Source organism: Camellia sinensis, chromosome 4 (assembly GCF_055761805.1).
Source record: "Camellia sinensis isolate YWXY chromosome 4, ASM5576180v1, whole genome shotgun sequence".
Classification (NCBI taxonomy): Eukaryota; Viridiplantae; Streptophyta; class Magnoliopsida; order Ericales; family Theaceae; genus Camellia; species Camellia sinensis.
Window position 1 is genome coordinate 81,975,284 of NC_138964.1, and position 13,973 is coordinate 81,989,256.

At 31.7% G+C, this 13,973-nt stretch overlaps 1 protein-coding gene across 1 annotated transcript; it reads right to left on the minus strand.

Annotated features, from left to right (window-relative positions):
• Positions 1–2,039: 2,039 nt before the first annotated feature.
• On the minus strand, positions 2,040–10,596 carry LOC145823859 (uncharacterized). The gene is made up of 7 exons (XM_082923395.1): positions 10,234–10,596; positions 8,733–9,154; positions 7,256–7,428; positions 6,982–7,193; positions 5,047–5,678; positions 3,298–3,951; positions 2,040–2,205 (listed from the first exon to the last, which is right to left on the minus strand). Exons 1-7 carry the CDS (start codon positions 10,594–10,596, stop codon positions 2,040–2,042), a joined length of 2,622 nt encoding a protein of 873 aa, XP_082779521.1.
• Between the last annotated feature and the right edge of the window lie 3,377 nt (positions 10,597–13,973).

Genomic DNA, 13,973 nt, shown 5'->3' on the forward strand with positions numbered 1-13,973 from the left:
AACTCCATGAATAAGATGCTATTTCTTACCCTTCCAAGGACAATGTTTTAAGCTTCTTCAGAAGTCCAATGGAGGAAGGGAGTTGTCTAATAGCAGTCTGATCTAAATGAAGCTCCTTTAAATAGTCCAGAACACCCATGTATTGTGGCAGTTTGTCAAGTTTGGAGCACCCAGAGACGTTTAGACTGCTGAGAGCTTTCAACTGACAAATGTTGTCTGGAATACTTCTCAATTTTTTGTAATTGCTCATATTCAATAAAACAAGATTGGCAAGATGTCCAATTGAAGGTGGAAGTTCACTTACACCAATCCCATCTAAATCAAGCTCTGATAAACATTTCATATATCCAAAGTTGACTGAAATGTTTTCAACCTTTGAGCACCTAGAGACATTAAGAACTTCAAGAGTTTCCAATTAAATTTCACTTACAAGACTCTTGAGAATTTTACAGTCCTTCAAGTTCAGGAAGATGAGCCTTCTAAGAATTCTAATGGATGGATCAAGATTAACCAAACCTATACAACCTTCAAGAATCAGTCTTTCCAGATTTGGGAATGTCGTGAAGTCTGGGCACTTGGCTAGATATGTCGAGTGACTAATATTCATGATCCTTAACATGCCTAGATGTTGTTGAAGAAAAAAAAAAAAGGTAGGAATTGCAGAAAATTTAGAGTAATTAAATAGAATGCATATTCATACCATTGTTCCCTCCCAAAGTTGTTCAATGTTGCTATAGGTCAAGTGAAGTTCAACAAGATGTGCTAGTTAAAATGATGAAGGCATGCACTTCATAGGGTATCTGCACCAATCAGGATACCTTAACTTGTTAGAAAGATATTTGAGGTCTTTTGAGAGGTGCATACAACAAATTTTGAGAATTCTCAAGTTTGACATCTTTGCAAAAGCTTTAGGCCTCAACTTCAACACAATGCCCATTGGATCTCGACTAAGGTTAGGATATTCCACAACTACGCCTTCCATTTTTTTGTTCCCTAATAACAACAAGCAAATAGCATCAACAATATGTTAAAAGGCTGACAAAACTATGCAGAATTAGCTTTGTTAAATAATTAAGTTTAGAGTGTTCATACTTCTCTATATGATCTCTTACCATATTCTTCACCAGCACGTGTGTCGAATCTTCATAAAGCCAAAACCTACTACCCTGCCAAGGCTCTTTAGGTGATTCCTGACGAACAATATTCCACCCTAGTTCTTGTATCAAATCATGCATCATCAGTTTATTGTCTGAGATAGTTGCAAGAGACTTTTCAACAAGAATTTTCATTTCAATAATTGGGTGGAAGTCACAACTTTCTAATATTTTTATTACATCATTTTTGTCTTTTTCTTTGAAAAAGCATGCAATATCTAAGAATATTTCTTTCTCTTCCAATTGTAATGCATCGTAACTTACTCTCAGTACTTTTTGCACTTCATTCAAAGGGTTTTCCTTCAGTCAGTTTAATGTACTTCTCCATTCATCTTTGTTTCGACCACAAAGAAAAGAACCAAAAGCTTTGAGACCAAAAGGAACTCCTTTAGCGTACTTTACTACACAATGCACAAGTTCTCCATAGCATCCCATTTGTTGGTGTTTCCTGAAGGCATTCGATTTAAAGAGTTCTATAGCTTCATCTTCTCCTAATTCCTCAACCTTATAAATATGTGTTATGCCATATCTGATTAATGTGTGTTGATTTCTAGTTGTTTTAATGATTCTACTTCCAAAACCAAACCAATCAAGCTCTCCTACCAATTTTTCATGTTATGTTGATTCATCCACATCATCAAGAACAATATGAACCTTCTTACGACATACCCTGTTCCTTATCGTACTTAAGGCACTACCAACATTTCCTACTTTCAAATCTTTCTCCATTAAGATTTCGGAAATGAGTTGTTCGTGTAGAGTTTTCAGACCACTTTTTTCTAAAACTTCTCTAACATTTTCAATGAAGCTGCAACCTTCAAATTGGCAAGAGATATGGGCATAAATTGCACATGCAAGAGTTATCTTACCTATTCCACCCATCCCCTATATCCCCACGACACGAGCATCAACCATCCCTAATCTTAGCAATTTAATCATTTCCTCCATACTAGAATCCATTCCAACTAGGTCTTCAGAAACACCCGAATATGTACGATTTAACGTTCTAAAAAGTATCCCCACAAGTTCCTGGATGAACATTGATTCAGACCTGTAGATTTAGGCCAATAGTAAAAGAAATTTGTGAATCAAAACTCAAAGAAGCTATAAAAACATAAACTAACATTATTTTAATTGTGATTAATTTTGCTCATTGCATGGGATGAAGATAATTATGGAACAGGACATATAAATGTGCAGAGACATACAGGTATATAATTGAACTAAAATATATAAAATGTTATTTCAAAACATAATTATTTTAGCATAAATTACAAAAAAAAAAAAAAAACCCCTCAAAGTTTGAACCTTATAACAAGGTAAATCCTGCGTTTTTAATTTTGTCAATTTGAATCCTACACTTTCAATTTATTTTCACTCTAAATCATTGCGTATTTTTATTAAGTAAAATCAATTGCAATTTTAATCATTCAACTCAATATATTTTAAACATTTTATGTATATCTATATTGAGTTTAATAACTAAAACTATTTTAAAATAATTTTTTCTCGATTTTTATTAAAGGAGAATGATTTAGATTAAAAATAAATTAAAATATTAGAATTTAAATTCTTGACTTTTTTTTTTAAAATTTATAATTATCCCTTTATTTTATCTTGCATCGCACAGCCAACAGGTAGTAAATCATAGGGAAAGAAAAAAAATGCAAAAAAGAAAAACATAATATTTTAATTTAATTTAAGTAATTAATGACCGTACAATGCACGAGAATTTATTTTTAAAATGAAAAATTGATTTTCAGTAATATTATTTAATGTCTGGAAAATTTTAAAAATTGAATGGCAAATACAAACAAATTTGCTAATGGTTGAGGAAAATTTTTTTCATTATGTATGATTCTAGATAAAATACTCATACAAACAATTTCTTTCAAAGTTAAATATATATATATATATATAAATTCTAAACCTGAAATCAAATCCTTATTTGTATTAATCAAATTTATCAAAAATCACGAATTTTACTTGTACCAAAATATATTTTCCTGAAAAAAAAAATAAAAAAAAAACAACAAAAAATTCTATAATATACAAGTTATGACTTGGTTATAATTCATCTTTGTTTTGACCACAAAAAAAAGAACCCAAAACTTTGAGAGCTAAAGGAACTCCTTTAGCGTACTTTACTGCACAATGTAAAAGTTCTCCATTGCCTCCCATTTGTTGGTGTTTCCTAAAGGCTTTCGATTTAAAGAGTTCTATAGCTTCATCTTCTCCTAATTCCTCAACCTTATAAATATGTGTTATGCCATATCTGATTAATGTATGTTGATTTCTAGTTGTTATAATGATTCTACTTCCAAAACCAAACCAATCAAGCTCTCTTACCAATTTTTCAAGTTCTGTTGATTCATCCACATCATCAAGAACAATATGAACCTTCTTACAGCATACCCCGGTCCTTATCGTACTTAAGGCACTACCAATATTTCCTACTTTCAAATCTTTCTCCATTAAGATTTCAGAAATGAGTTGTTCTCGTAGAGTTTTCAGACCACCTTTTTTTGAAACTTCTCTAACATTTTCAATGAAGCTGCAACCTTCAAATTGGCAAGAGATATGGGCATAAATAGCACTTGCAAGAGTTGTCGTACCTATTCTACCAATCCCCCATATCCCCAAGACATGAGCAACATCCATCCCTAATCCTAGCAATTTAATCATTTCCTCCATACTAGAATCCATTCCAACTAGGTCTTCAGAAACAAACGAATATGTATGATTTAACTTTCTAAAAAGTATCCCCACAAGTTCCTGGATGAACATTGATTCAGACCTGTAGATTTAGGCCAATAGTAAAAGAAATTTGTGAATCAAAACTCAAAACAGCTATAAAAACGTAAACTAACATTATTTTAATTGTGATTAATTTTGCTCATTGCATGGGATGAAGATAATTATGGATCAGGACATATAAATGTGCAGAGACATACAGGTAGATAATTGAACTGAAATATATAAAATGTTATTTCAAAACATAATTATTTTAGTAGAAATTACAAAAAAAAAAAAAAACCTCAAAGTTTGAACCTTATAACAAGGTAAATCCTGAGTTTTTAATTTCTTCAATTGAAATCCTAAACTTTTAATTTATTTTCAGTCTAAACCAATGCTTATTTTTATTGAGTAAAATCAATTGAAATTTTACTCATTAAACTCAATATATTTTAAACATTTTATGTATATCTATATTGAGTTTAATAACTAAAACTATTTTAAAATAATTTTTTCTCGATTTTTATTTAACGAGAATGATTTCGATTAAAAATAAATTAAAATATTGGAATTTAAATTCTTGAGTTTTTTTTTTTTAAATTTATAATTATCCCTTTATTTTATCTTGCATCGCACAAACAACTGGTAGTAAATCATAGGGAAAGAAAAAAAAATGCAAAAAAGAAAAACATAATATTTTAATTTAATTTAAGTAATTAATGACCGTACAATGCACGAGAATTTATTTTTAAAATGAAAAATTGATTTTCAGCAGTATTATTTAATGTGTGGAAAATTTTTAAAATTGAATGCCAAATACAAACAAATTTGCTAATGGTTGAGGAAAATTTTTGTCATTATGTGTGATTCTAGATAAAATGCTCATACAAACAATTTCTTTCAAAGTTAAAAATATATATATATATATATATATAAATTCTCAACCTGAAATCGAATCCTTATTTGTATTAATCAAATTTATCAAAAATCACGAATTTTACTTGTATCAAAATATATTTTCCTGAAAAAAATAAAAATAAAAACAACATAAAATTCTATAATATGCAAGTTATGACTTGGTTATAATTCATCTTTGTTTTGACTACAAAAAATAGAACCCAAAACTTTGAGAGCTAAAGGAACTCCTTTAGCGTACTTTACTACACAATGTACAAGTTCTCCATAGTCTCCCATTTGTTGGTGTTTCTTAAAGGCTTTCGATTTAAAGAGTTCTATGGCTTCATCTTCTCCTAATTCCTCAACCTTATAAATATGTGTTATGCCATATCTGATTAATGTATGCTGATTTCTAGTTGTTATAATGATTCTACTTCCAAAACCAAACCAATCAAGCTCTCTTACCAATTTTTCAAGTTCTGTTGATTCATCCACATCATCAAGAACAATATGAACCTTCTTACAGCATACCCCGGTCCTTATCGTACTTAAGGCACTACCAATATTTCCTACTTTCAAATCTTTCTCCATTAAGATTTCAGAAATGAGTTGTTCCCGTAGAGTTTTCAGACCACCTTTTTCTGAAACTTCTCTAACATTTTCAATGAAGCTGCAACCTTCAAATTGGCAAGAGATAAGGGCATAAATAGCACTTGCAAGAGTTTCCGTACCTATTCCATCAATCCCCCATATCCCCAAGACACGAGCATCATCAATCCCTAATCGTAGCAATTTAATCATTTCCTCCATACTAGAATCCATTCCAACTAGGTCTTCAGAAACAAACGAATATGTATGATTTAACTTTCTAAAAAGTATCCCCACAAGTTCCTGGATGAACATTGATTCAGACCAGTAGATTTAGGCCAATAGTAAAAGAAATTTGTGAATCAAAACTCAAAACAGCTATAAAAACGTAAACTAACATTATTTTAATTGTGATTAATTTTGCTCATTGCATGGGATGAAGATAATTATGGATCAGGACATATAAATGTGCAAAGACATACAGGTAGATAATTGAACTAAAATATATAAAATGTTATTTCAAAACATAATTATTTTAGCAGAAATTACAAAAAAAAAAAAAAAAAAAACCTCAAAGTTTGAACCTTATAACAAGGTAAATCTGGAGTTTTTAATTTCATCATTTAAATCCTAAACTTTTAATTTATTTTCAGTCTAAATCAATGCTTATTTTTATTGAGTAAAATCAATTGAAATTTTAGTCATTAAACTCAATATATTTTAAACATTTTATGTATATCTATCTTGAGCTTAATAACTAAAACTATTTTAAAACAATTTTTTCTCGATTTTTATTTAACGAGAACGATTTAGATTAAAAATAAATTAAAATATTAGAATTTAAATTCTTGAGTTTTTTTTTTAAATTTATAATTAACCTTTTATTTTATCTTGCATCGCACAGCCAACTAGTAGTAAATCATAGGGAAAGACAAAAAAATGCAAAAAATAAAAATAGAATATTTTAATTTAATTTAAGTAATTAGTGACCGTACAATGCACGAGAATTTATTTTTAAAATGAAAAATTGATTTTGAGTAGTATTATTTAATGTGTGCAAAATTTTAATAATTGAAAGCCAAATACAAACAAATTTGCTAATGGTTGAGGAAAATTTTTGTTATTATGTGTGATTCTAGATAAAATGCACATACAGACAATTTCTTTCAAAGTTAAAAAAAAAAAAATAATAGTAATAATAATATTATTTGTATTAATCAAATTTTTCAAAAATCAATAATTTTACTTGTATCAAAATATATTTTCCTGAAAAAAAATAAATGAAAACAACAAAAAATTCTATAATATACAAGTTATGACTTGGTTGTAATTCATCTTTGTTTCAACCAGAAAGAAAAGAACTCAAAACTTTGAGAACTAAAGGAACTCCTTTAGCGTACTTTACGGCACAATGTACAAGTTCTCCATAGCCTCCCATTTGTTGGTGTTTCCTAAAGGCTTTCGATTTAAAGAGTTCTACAGCTTCTTCTTCTCGTAATTCCTCAACCTTATAAATATGTGTTATGCCATATCTGATTAATGTATGTTGATTTGTAGTTGTTACAAAGATTCTACTTCCAAAACCAAATCAATTAAGCTCACCTACCAATTTTTCAAGTTCCGTTGATTCATCCGCATCATCAACAACAATATGAACCTTCTTACAACATACCATGTTCCTTATCGTACTTAAGGCACTACCAATATTTCCTACTTTCAAATCTTTCTCCATTAAGATTTCAGAAATGAGTTGTTCCTGTAGAGTTTTCAGACCCCCTTTTTCTGAAACTTCTCTAACATCTTCAATGAAGCTACAACCTTCAAATTGGCAAGAGATATGGGCATAAATAGCACTTGCAAAAGTTGTCGTACCTATTCACCAATCCCCCAAATCCCCACAACACGAGCATCATCCATACCTAATCGTAGCAATTTAATCATTTCCTCCATACTAGAATCCATTCCAACTAGGTCTTCAGAAACAAACGAATATGTATGATTTAACTTTCTAAAAAGTATCCCCACAAGTTCCTGGATGAACATTGATTCAGACCTGTAGATTTAGGCCAATAGTAAAGAAATTTGTGAATCAAAACTCAAAACAACTATAAAAACGTAAACTAACATTATTTTAATTGTGATTAATTTTACCCATTGCAAGGGATGAAGATAATTATGGATCAGGACATATAAATGTGCAGAGACATACAGGTAGATAATTGAACTAAAATATATAAAATGTTATTTCAAAACATAATTATTTTAGCAGAAATTAAAAAAAAAAAAAAACCCTCAAAGTTTGAACCTTATAACAAGGTAAATCTTGAGTTTTTAATTTCTTCAATTTAAATCCTAAACTTTTAATTTATTTTTAGTCTAAATCATTGCTTATTTTTATGAAGTAAAATCAATTGAAATTTTACTCATTAAACTCAATATATTTTAAACATTTTATGTATATCTATCTTGAGTTTAATAACTAAAACTATTTTTAAATAATTTTTTCTCGATTTTTAGTCAACGAGAATGATTTAAATAAAAAATAAATTAAAATATTAGAATTTAAATTATTATGTTTTTTTTTTAAATTTTGATTAACCTTTTATTTTATCTTGCATCGCACAGCCAACTAGTCGTAAATCATAGGGAGAGAAAAAAAAAATGCAAAAAGGAAAAACAGAATATTTTAATTTAATTTAAGTAATTAGTGACCGTACAATGCACGAGAATTTATTTTTAAAATGAAAAATTGATTTTGAGCAGTATTATTTAATGTGCGCAAAATTTTAATAATTGCAAGCCAAATACAAACAAATTTGCCAGTGGTTGGGGAAAATTTTTGTTATTATGTGTGATTCAAGATAAAATGCTCATATAGACAATTTCTTTCAAAGTTAAAAAAAATAAAAATAAATAATAAATAATAATAATAATATTCTCAACCTGAAATCAAATCCTTATTTGTATTAATCAAATTTATCAAAAATCTATAATTTTACTTGTATCAAAATATATTTTCCTGAAAAAAAAAAAAAAAACTACAAAAAATTCTATAATATACAAGTTATGACTTGGTTATAATTCATCTTTGTTTTAACCACAAAGAAAAGAACTCAAAACTTTGAGAGCTAAAGGAACTCCTTTAGCGTACTTTACTGCACAATGTACAAGTTCTCCATAGCCTCCCATTTGTTGGTGTTTCCTAAAGGCTTTCGATTTAAAGAGTTCTATAGCTTCATCTTCTCCTAATTCCTCAACCTTATAAATATGTGTTATGCCATATCTGATTAATGTATGTTGATTTTTAGTTGTTATAAAGATTCTACTTCCAAAACCAAATCAATTAAGCTCTCCTACCAATTTTCTAGTTCTGTTGATTCATCCACATCATCAACAACAATATGAACCTTCTTACAGCATACCCTGTTCCTTATCGTACTTAAGGCACTACCAATATTTCCTACTTTCGAATCTTTCTCCATTAAGATTTCGGAAATGAGTTGTTCCTGAGTTTTCAAACCACCATTTTCTGAAACTTCTCTAACATTTTCAATGAAGCTGCAGCCTTCAAATTGGCAAGAGATATGGGCATAAATAGCACTTGCAAGAGTTGTCGTACCTATTCCACCCATCCCCCACATCCCCACAACACGAGCATCATCCATCCCTAATCCAAACAATTTAATCATTTCCTCCATATTAGAATCCATTCCAACTAGGTCTTCAGAAACACACGAATATGTATGATTTAACTTTCTGAAAAGTATCCCCACAAGTTCCTGGATAAACATTGATTCAGACCAGTAGATTTAGGCCAATAGTAAAAGAAATTTGTGAATCAAAACTCAAAACAGCTATAAAAACGTAAACTAACATTATTTTAATTGTGATTAATTTTGCTCATTGCAAGGGATGAAGATAATTATGGAATAGGACATATAAATGTGCAGAGACATACAGGTAGATAATTGAACTAAAATATATAAAATGTTATTTTAAAACATAATTATTTTAGCAGAAATTAAAAAAAAAAAAAACCCTCAAAGTTTGAACCTTATAACAAGGTAAATCCTGAGTTTTTAATTTCTTCAATTTAAATCCTAAACTTTTAATTTATTTTCTGTCTAAATCAATGCTTATTTTTATTAAGTAAAATCAATTGAAATTTTAATCATTAAACTCATTATATTTTAAACATTTTGTTTATATCTATATTGAGTTTAATAACTAAAATTATTTTAAAATAATTTTTTCTCAATTTTTATTTAACAAGGATGATTTAGATTAAAAGTAAATTAAAATATTAGAATTTAAATTCTTGAGTTTTTTTTTTTTTAAATTATAATTATCCCTTTATTTTATCTTGCATCGCACAGCCAACTGGTAGTAAATCATTGGGAAAGAAAAAAAAAATGCAATAAAGAAAAATAGAATATTGTAATTTAATTTAAGTAATTAATGACCGTACAATGCACGAGAATTTATTTTTAAAATGAAAAATTGATTTTGAGTTGTATTATTTAAGGTGTGGAAAATTTTAATAATTGAAAGCCAAATACAAACAAATTTGCTAGTGGTTGAGGAAAATTTGTGTCATTATGTGTGATTCTAGATAAAATGCTCACACAAACAATTTTTTTCAATGTTTTAAAATATATATATATATATATATTCTCCACCCGAAATCAAATCCTGATGTGTATTAATCAAATTTATCAAAAATCATGAATTTTACTTGTATCAAAATATATTTTCCTAAAAAAAAAATAAATAAAAACAACAAAAAATTCTATAATATACAAGATATGACTTGGTTATAATTCATCTTTGTTTCGACCACGAAGAAAGAGCCCAAAACTTTGAGAGCTAAAGGAACTCCTTTGGCGTACTTTACTGCACAATGTAGAAGTTCTCCGTAGCCTCTCATTTGTTGGTGTTTCCTGAAGGCTTTCGATTTAAAGAGTTCTATAGCTTCATCTTCTCCTAATTCCTCAACCTTATAAATATGTGTTGTGTCATATCTGATTAATGTATGTTGATTTCTAGTTGTTATAATGATTCTACTTCCAAAACCAAACCAATGAAGCTCTCCTACCAATTTTTCAAGTTCTGTTGATTCATCCACATCATCAAGAACAATATGAACCTTCTTACGGCATACCCTATTCCTTATCGTACTTAAGGCACTACCAATATTTCCTACTTTCAAATCTTTTTCCATTAAGATTTCTATAGTGATCCCGGTTTTTCCTCAGTTGTTTATTGTATTCCGAACTCGGTTCTGTGGTTGATTGCGGTTGTCTGTATCGCGTTTCCGTCCTTTAACTCTTTGTATTTGAATTTTGGGTTGTGTTGGGTAGGTTTGAAACAGGTTGGTTATGTTTCGAAACAAATAGCTTCTGTCCAGATTTTTGGCCTTTACGCTCGAGCGGGCCCTTTTGCATTTGCTCCTCCGCTCGAGAGGGAAGTTTGACGCTCGAGCGGAATTATTCAGTCTTTAGTATTTTCCCTGCAGGACATCGGACACTCGAGTGTCCACTTTCACGCTCGAGCGGGGAGCTTTTTCTGCAGAACTTCTGGAAGTGTGCATTCCACGCTCGAGCGGCGCTTTTTACGCTCGAGCGGGATTATTCATTCTTCAGTATTTTCCCTGCAGGACATCGGACGCTTTAGCGTCCACTTTCACGCTCGAGCGGGGACCTTCGTCTGCAGAACTTCTGGAAGTGTGCATTCCACGCTCGAGCGGGAGTCTGTTTTTGACGCTCGATCGGGGCGTTCCACGCTCGAGCAGACTGTGATGTATATCAGTTCGAAGAGAAGCCATTTTGAATCACTTTTTCGACTCTGTCTCTCTCTCTAACTTTCCAAAATCCAAATTTGAGAGCCTCTCTCTCTAGAATACCCTCTCTCTCTACATTTTGATCTTGATTTAGTGAGACCCAACCCTTCTATCTTCATTGAAGTGTTGGAGCTTCGCAAGACTTTCGTTTTGATCCGAAAAAGTTGGTGTTTGGAGCATCTTGGGTTCACACCTTCATCTTGTTTGGGTCCTTTCATTTGAGGTAGGGATAACTACTCATATTTATGGCCTTTGACATAAACACGTAGTCATTTTGATTTAATGTTGAAGTTGGAAATTTTGGGTGTTAGGGTTTCAAAACTTGAAATGTATAAAAGGGGGGTTATGTTCCTTTTGAACTATACATGTGTATGTGGGTCTTAAAATGAGGTTATTAATGTTTATTGATGATATTTGGACCTTTGGGTCAATGTTGAGAAAATGGGAAAAATGCCTTTATTGGGCCTAATCGGGTTATTGGTGTAATTAATGAAATTAATTATGGGAATGTGAAATTAGTTTGGAAATAATGAAATTGGGCAATTATGAGATGGAATGGTGGAGTTGGATTGATTAATCACTCACCTTTAAAATTGTAGATAACCTATCTGTTTAATAATTTATTATCTGTTTAGAAATAACTGTTTTAGGCTATCGGTGGAGGATAGTCTTGATTGTTGTAGACACTGCATGATGATTAGGTGAATTAAAACTAATCAATTGAGTATATCATTGAATATGACGGATGGAATAACACATTGAATATATGCTTTCCTTGATCATTGTATATGATAAGTGTTTAAATACATTACATATATATGTTGTTTGGGAGAAGATAGGGGATGTACTCCATGGTTTGGGAGGAGATAGGAGATGTACTCTCAAACCAGTTTGAGAGGAGATAGGGGATGGACTCCAATGATAATTAAGTTGGCCGTAGTGTCCAGGGTGAAAGTCCCGAAATCTTGATTGCGTTTGCATAACTTAGATGAATTGAAGTGTTGAAGTGTTAATAAAATGAGTTATAGTCTCATTTGAAATTGAAGTGTTGAAATGTTAATAATGTGAGTTGTAGTCTCATATTGAGGCATTATGATCAAAGTATTGTTAATATGAGTTGTAGTCTCATTATAAACTGTCTAAATGAGCAGGGAACCTGTAGCAACCCTCACCTTACTCTTGTCATACTTGCATACATTCATGCATGATCTTGTCTTGTTATATTGTTTGCAAGTTTTGCCTTGCCTTGTTTTGTTTAAGTGTTGCTTGCATGATTTTGTTCCTTGCTTGGTGTGTAGCCGAGGTCATCTTGAGCTTAGTTCACCTCTGAACCTTTGTACTTAGAACTGTTTTGGAACCACTTGATCGACCCCCATCTTCACCCCGGGCATGTTGCCGAGATGTTTTTCACTTAGTGATCCTTGTCCTTGGGCAGGTTTGGCCTAGACCGAGGTGTGGCACACCCAGGCCAAGGTGTGGCACAGCTTAGTCAAGTGTCGTCCTCCCTAGCCGATGTCTTTGTTACCCTGTTGCGAAAGCTTTGACTTTAGCCGATGTCATTACTTGCCGATGTGTCTTGCCTTAGCTTGCTGCATACGCTTTGTCATAGACTTGTCTTATCAATCAGTCACCTTTTGAGTTGAACCAACCCGATAGCGCCACGTGTCCGAACTGAAGGTTAAGTCAGCCGGCGGGCCTGTGAACATATCATTCTTTTGTATCATTTTGTTGCAAGTTTTGTTCTAGAGAGAGAGAGAGAGAGAGAGAAGCTCTAGAAGAGGGAGAAGGAGTTTTAGAGTGAGAGAGTAGATTTTCGAGTTGACCTTTGGAGTTGAGCCATTAGATTCGAGCTTTGGGGTAAGAATCTTAATCTACTCTGGTTGTTGTTATTGATCATCTAGCTGCATTGCATGATCGAATTTGTTTTGCATGTCATGCATCGATTTGAAGTTGGTTTCGGAAGAGAAAAATAATATTCATGTGTTCTTGAAGAAAAGTCTCGTTTTGATCCGAAAGTTTGGAACAAGAACCATGTTTTGTGTTTGTTCTTGCATGACCTTCTTGTATGGGTACCCAGGTCCATGTTTTGAACTCATGGCATGAAATCTCAGATTTTTTTGTAACAAGTTACGATCTTGCATTCATCTTCCTCATGATCATGTTCATCATGTTCTTCAAAGGGAAACCCAGGTTTTCCCGATTTTGCTTTTGAATGAGGCCATCGGGACCACACCTCGGCAAGGAGGTGTAGGACCTCGGCAAAGACCTGGTTGGTACCCAGTGTGTTTTCATGGGACGGAAGCAGTGTTTAAACTCCTAGCATGTTTTGCTTGTTATTGACTTGGATCTGGTGAGAATGCCGGGATCATTTGCATGCATATAAAGCTTGTTTTGAGAATGTGGTTGCCATGTGATTGTAGGTCCTTGATCTTTGCTTTGAGCCTACACCCGAGGAGATCTATGTGAGTGGTATTTTTAATAAAGCTATGTTATACTGTTTTGATAAATCTTGCTTTGCTTTGTTTTGACGAAAGTATTTGTTAAGCATGAATGAATAGCTCTGTTTTGATGTATCAAGTATAAGCTTTGTTTTGATGTCATCCTTGAAAAGTCCCTTGTGCTGGAGGACTTTAAACTTTCGCAGCACTAAGTATAAAAGGATACGGTCCTTCCTTGGAAAGACTATCGTGTTAAAGCGGGCTACGGGCCTAAGTAACACAAGACTATCGTGTTAAAGCGGGCTACGGGCCTAAGTAATA

Coding starts and splice junctions, on each gene's coding strand:
- LOC145823859 (XM_082923395.1), bottom strand. CDS start 10,596: ATGGAAAAAGATTTGAAAGTAGGAAATATTGGTAGTGCCTTAAGTACG. Junction 9,155..10,233: donor GAGTTCCTTTAGCTCTCAAA/GTTTTGGGCTCT, acceptor ATGTTTATCCAG/GAACTTGTGGGGATACTTTT. Junction 3,952..5,046: donor CTTGTACATTGTGTAGTAAA/GTACGCTAAAGG, acceptor CTAAATCTACAG/GTCTGAATCAATGTTCATCC.